General features: G+C 47.5%; 1 protein-coding gene across 1 annotated transcript in view; it reads left to right on the plus strand.

Moving 5' to 3' along the window:
* The window catches only part of OTOL1 (otolin 1), a 58,279-nt gene extending 54,188 nt beyond the window's left edge, over positions 1-4,091 (plus strand). Inside the window, exons 2-5 of the mRNA XM_090147643.1 lie at positions 827-1,180; positions 2,208-2,297; positions 2,674-2,745; positions 2,855-4,091. Coding sequence (XP_090003769.1) covers positions 832-1,180; positions 2,208-2,297; positions 2,674-2,745; positions 2,855-3,750 — 1,407 coding nt within the window. The 5' untranslated portion in view covers positions 827-831 and the 3' untranslated portion in view covers positions 3,751-4,091. The remainder of the gene's footprint in view (positions 1-826; positions 1,181-2,207; positions 2,298-2,673; positions 2,746-2,854) is intronic.
* The last annotated feature ends 2,200 nt before the right edge of the window (positions 4,092-6,291 follow it).

Genomic DNA, 6,291 nt, shown 5'->3' on the forward strand with positions numbered 1-6,291 from the left:
CAGCCCTGTTTCTCCTGGAGGCTATTCCATGTAACCAAGCACTTTCATTGCTAGAGGAAGGTTAGGTTACAGGTTTGAGCAAGAAAGGGAGTCTGTTCTGTTTGTATTTACAGGTTGACACACAGGAATAAGAAAGAAACAAAGATGTTTTATATGACAAGTCATCTGAGAGGCATCAGCTGTGCTATAGGAAAAAAAGCGCAATCCTTGCTTGCTTCTTTTTTTTCTGGTTCAGCTAAACCATCTCTTTAAAAAGAACGGACCTGAAAGTTTACACTTCAACGATGTGCAAGCCTGGAAGCTCAGTCAGTAACAAAGAGAAAAACTGATGTGACGATTTTTTTTTTTTTTTTAAATTTATTCTATCACAGTGTAGGTTTTATGATGGGCAATTGCTTAACTCTAAAGTCATTACTGAATTATTCCTAATGGTGTATACGGAGCAGATGTGACCACAGTGATCATGCAGCTCCTGTTGGTCCCCTGGTGCTTTGGGAGCACTTCCAGCCAATGCAAGTGGGTGGCTGTAGTTCAGCTGGGTGGCATGGGGAGCAGGCAGGAGATTTTATTAATTTTTACCTTCTCATCTCCATAAAAAGAGAGACTTTGTAATGTCACCTATCGGACAGATGTCCCCAGGGGATGGCACTGCTGTTATTCTTATGTCTCATGAGTAGTTTGGCTGTGGTGGGAGAGGCCGATGTTTCTGATGATGAAAGAGAAGCGGGCGATGGTTTGGATCAAAAAAATAAAAAGGGATGGAAAGTGCAAGAGAAGAGACAGTGAGTGTAGGATGCCTGGTGACTGTGTCCACCTCTCCCCACAGCTGCCATGCGGAGCCCACCGCTGGCCATCTCAGCATCTGTGTTGCTGCTGCTGCTGGTGGCTGTGCAGGCAGCCCCAAAGGTGACCCCGGTGGTGATGCTCACCAAACCAAAGCCACTCCAGCTGCCAGATGCCGTCATGCCCTCCTTCACCCCAAATGCAGTGAAAAGCCCTGGCCCTGCAGCCCCAGGCAGGGCCCAGCTACCTTCCTCCAGCCCTGCATTCCAAGCGGCCACCACGCTCTTCCCATTTGAGAACGACACGCTGGATGCTGCTGACTTCTTCTTCAACTGCTGTGACTGCTGTCCTCCTGCTGCTGCACCCCAGGGTCTGCCGGGGGAGCCGGGCCCTCCAGGTGCAAACCAGAACAGAGTTATTTGCTCTTGCACCAGGTGGCTCTGCACAGCCTACCTCATCATTTCACAGGATTTTGTCTCTTTTATTCTGCCTAGCTATAGAGTTCTGAAGTCTGATGCTGTTATAATGAATAGTGCATTAGTCTGCAAATGCTTGCTTTGATAGCGCCTATATTGGAGCCAGAAGCTATTCAGCCAAGGGAGGGTGGTAAAAATGACAAAATAATTTTTAATACAACACACTCAAGGGATTTTCACCTCCCATAGCTCGGGAGGCTGCGGAAGGCTTTGTGCTTGTGGTGTGAATGGAGAAGTTCTCATCGCAGTCAGGTTGTGTTGTGACAGCTGGGGCTGCTGGAGGCTGCCCCCAGCCTTGCATCCCCAGGTGGATGAAAAGCTACAAAAAAAGGAGCTGACTGGTGCACGCCTTCCCACCTGCTGCTTGTGCAGCATGCAATACTACTTCTGTATTTGCAGATTTAATTCTTTTTAAAGAGAGGGGCAATTATGAAGCTAGGGGAGCTCCTTAGATGCACTCAAATATTAAAGGCAGATTACTTCTGATGTTTTATGAATGCCTGAGCCCCTGCGGCTCCAAGGCAGCTGAAAGTTGGTTTTAAAAATGCTGAATGATAACCAAGAGCAAAATGCAAAGAGGTAAGATTTGGGGATTGCAGCAGTGAAAGCAAAGGCTGGGGAGCTGTGTGCAGGACCAGGGCATCCCCGTAGCCTCAGGTGAGGCCCCTCTGCTCCACCACCCCTCTCCTTTTTGTCCCTGCAAGACTTCAGCTGTGATGCCTGCAGCTCACAGGGAGCAGGGTCAGGCCAAGCCTGCTCGTGTCACGTTCAGTTTGCATGGCTGTCTGACAGCAAATAAAACAGCCAGCTCTTACCAGGGGGATGGAAATGGAGCTTCCTTTGATCCATCTCTTGTTGGCATGCTGCTTAGCTGTTATCTCAAACATTCTCTATATAGTTAAACCTTTGAGTTACTAAGATACTTTTGTTGATGTGATTACATTACAGGTCCTAAGGGGGAGAAGGGAGATGCCGGTCTGCAAGGTCTGCCGGGAGCTCCGGGACCTCAGGGTCCAAAAGGCTTTAAAGGAGAAAGAGGTAAAGCAGGCTAACTTCCCATTGGGAAACAAATGTTGTCCTCATTGGATACCACATCACCGCAGGAGAATTGTTTGGCAGTCCTGACACGAGAAATGCAGAGGTGTCTTCTCCATCTTGCAGCACCCTGCAACAATAACTTCCCAGTGAGGTGCAGATTAGGGGCAGAAATTCAACTCTAGGGTGAGATAGAGCTGTCTGTGCATTGAGGTTTAGTGTTGTGAGATGCAGCTGTGGTCTGTGAAGGCAATTCTTGGAAACAAACATTGCTCATTGTGTTGAGGAAAGTGCAAAATGGTACCAGTCCCTTTCTGTATAATGATTTCTGTGCTACAGACAGTATTGCTAATGACATATTCATGGTGGAATGTCCTAGGAGGCAAAGGGGAACAAGGTGAGCGAGGAGCAAGTGGAAGCCCTGGTTATCCAGGCAAGCCTGGGCTGCAAGGTATGTAACATGGAATTGTGTGTTGGACTTTCCCTTTGCTGGTGATCTCCATCTCCAAAAACTCCAGTACTGACGCCTTTAACATTTTTCTTCCCCATTGCTGTTTTAGGTGAAGCTGGAGTAAAAGGCAATAAGGGCAACTACGGCTTCCCTGGGCTGAAGGGACAAAAGGGGTCCAAAGGGGACACTTGTGAGAATGGCACCAAAGGGGACAAGGGAGACAGGGGGGACGTTGGAGAGCCGGGGGTGGATGGCGAACAGGGTGGCAAAGGGGAGAAGGGGGACACTGGGGACAAAGGGTATTGCGGGGAGCCGGGGGGGAGAGGTCCAAAGGGGGAAAGAGGGGAAGGTGGGACAAAGGGAGAAAAAGGCAGCAAAGGAGAGATGGGGGATGAGGGCATTCAGGGGGCTGAGGGAAAGCAGGGGGAAAAGGGTGAGCAAGGAAGTAAGGGTGACAAAGGGGACCTGGGCCCAGCTGGTGTGACAGGACCATCTGGGCCCAAGGGGGTGGCAGGCAGCAAGGGGGGACGAGGGGCTCCGGGGAGGAAAGGTGCCCGTGGGGCCAAGGGTGCCCGTGGGGATGCTGCGAAGCTCCTGAGATCAGCCTTCAGTGCGGGGCTGTCCAAGCCCTTCCCTCCACCCAACGTCCCCATCCGATTCGACAAGATTTTGTACAACGACCAGGATGATTACAACCCTGCCACTGGGAAATTCAACTGCAGCGTGCCCGGGGCGTACGTCTTCGCCTACCAGCTGACGGTGAGAGGGCGTCCAGCCCGTGTCAGCCTGGTGGCCCGCAGCAGGAAGGTGGCCAAAACCCGTGAGACGCTTTACGGGCAGGAGATTGACCAGGCCTCCTTTCTGACCATCCTCAAGCTGAGTGCGGGCGACCAGGTGTGGCTGGAGGTGGCAAAGGACTGGAATGGGGTCTATGTCAGCGCTGAGGATGATAGCATCTTCACAGGGTTTCTTCTGTACCCAGATGTTTTTGAGGTCCTGCTATAGAAATCAGGCGTAAAGTTGTTACTGAGAAATGTCCCTTTCTCTCCACCCTTGAGATATGAGCATTGGTTTGGCAATGCGGTTGGTTTAATTCCTAGGTTTCGTGATCTTGTTACAAAAATATACTTGTCAAATAGTGATTAATTTTAACTAGAGGCCTCAAGAAGCAGCACATCCTTTGTGCAGGTAGTGACAGCTGAGAGAAAGCATTGCCCAAGCACCAGTAGGACTAACATGGGGATGAGGGAACCCAAGGGGCTTCACATCACAGACTTGAGGCTTGCGATCATCATCAAATTACATGATAAAGCTCATTATCTGACTGAAATTTTAATTAAGCCAGCTCCAGCAATCCTTGCACGATCAAAAGTCCTCTGGACCTTGGTACTGGTAACCACTGGAAGTCTGTGGGCGTGCTAAAGGCTGTAGAGTTTAATTCGTAGAGCCAAATCCAAAACAAACACGAGCACTGAGTTTCTTCAGATCACATGTAAAGATGTAAAGGTATTACATCATCAAATCAGTGTTATGCAGTACTTTAGACTTGGTCGTTAATGATATAAAAGTTTATCTAAGAGAGTACTGAGTCTGTTTGATCAGTGTAAAATACCTCCTGAAGGAAAAACATGCTCTTAACTTCCAAGCAAAGGAGATGCTCAGTCCAAGCCATTAGGCTGCTCTGAAGGCCACGCTGCTGAACCACTGGTGATTCCAATGGTGCTGCTGGAACAGCCCTGGGCTGCTGGGAGCAATGCAGGAGGCAGCGAGAGGCGGCTTTGGCACTCACACAAATCCTGCAGCATTACAAGCACATGGACAGAGCTCTACAGCACCTCTGGGGTGTTAAATATGGCACAGAAAATTGTTCTGATCACTTTTTGTTTGGTTAGAAATAAAGCTGAAGTCCCATAATTAGCATTCAGCGGCAATGGGATTTTCTCATCCTCTCAGCAGTCACAAGCCTAGGGCATTTCCCCAGCGATGATGTGATGAATGCTGGGTCTGACCCCAACGCAGGCATTGAATTGGGTTGCTATTCCCACTGCTCTCAGCTTCCTTTAAATTGCTGTCATGCTTTCCATACGCTATTTGAATACCGTCGTAAATCATGTCCCTCGTGTCTTCTTTTCCCATGGCACCAACATGAAACGTCCCTAAGACTTTTTTATGTACTCTGAGAAAATTAACACGGGAGAACTGCTGTTAAATTTTAAGATAAAAAACAAGGCAATTTTATAAGGCTGATCCTATCTACTTAGTAAACGTAAGGGGTCCTTCAATTCATCAGCTTCTCAGCCCTGCTTCAGTATCAGCAATTCAAATGTGAGATGTATTGCCTTTGTCGGAGCCGGTACTTAATTTGGTGCTTAATCTGAGTTAGTTCCTATGTGGATCAAACTCAGAGTACTAAGTATATAAAAGATGCAGATTTCAGTTTATGAATTCCCTGGCAGCTGGTGAATATTGAGGAAAAACAACAAGTTATAATAATAATTTCAGATTCCTGCTGTCACAACACCCTTAATTCTTTTGTTGTGCCTTCACGCTGCTTCTCATACGGTCTCTGTAACAGATGGTGGTATATGGACATCTGACAAGCAATTTTCTCCTCTCCTACTGCAGTTTCTTACACTTTTTGTATAAATAACCTCTATAAATGCTCCTGAGAAAGCAATGCAATAATTCGGGGTCTCTCAAGAACCTAATCAGATCTCATCCTTTCTGTAAATTAATTGCTTGGCTGTCTGGGGAAGAGCTGGCAGCACCCCACGAGCTGGAAGAGCTCCTGCTTCCTTACAAAAATCTCTGTATAAGATACCCAGCCAGATGAGGAGCCTTTGGGCCACTTGAATCCCATGGATGTGCCCTGAGAGTAGGTTAAGAGGAGCAGCTGGAGGCAATTCAAGGGTCTGGGCTTGCAGACCTCGAGGAAGGATATAGAATGCTCAAAGCACAGCCCCATAACAAATATGGGAGGTCTCTGACAGCAGTCTGAGCTTGTTTTTGCCACTAGCTTAATGCCAGTGAGAGGCAGTGCTGCTGGAAACCCTGACTGGGAAGGCAGAGAAGCATGCAGGAAAAATGGCTGAAATAACACACAGCTCCTCCATATGCATAAGTATCTCAGGATCTGCTTTGCCAGCACTACTTTGGATTCAAAGCGTGTTCACATCTATCCCTTGTTTATTTTGAAATCAGTGTTGTGGTTTTTTTTTTTTTCTTTCCCACATTTAATTAGGGTACATGAAACAAGTATCACGCAGAGTTGAACCCGTGCTAAGCACAGTGAAGGGTGGTTTAGATAAACACGGATCCTTTTAGAGAAGGATTTATCCTGAATAGCAAATGGAATTAACTTTCACCCAAGCCATTTTCAATTGAAAAGGGTTATTTGATTTTATTTCCCTTTATTTTTTAGCAGGTATCTATATTCCCCCTGTTGTGACGTGCTCCAGCAAAGTGTTCTATTGCAACAGCTCCTGATGGAAGCAAACTGTTCCAGGGGAAGTTCTGAGGTGACAAAAATCCCCCAATTTTCACAGG

This window comes from Phasianus colchicus, chromosome 10 (assembly GCF_987193195.1).
Source record: "Phasianus colchicus chromosome 10, bPhaCol1.hap1.1, whole genome shotgun sequence".
Taxonomy (NCBI): domain Eukaryota; kingdom Metazoa; phylum Chordata; class Aves; order Galliformes; family Phasianidae; genus Phasianus; species Phasianus colchicus.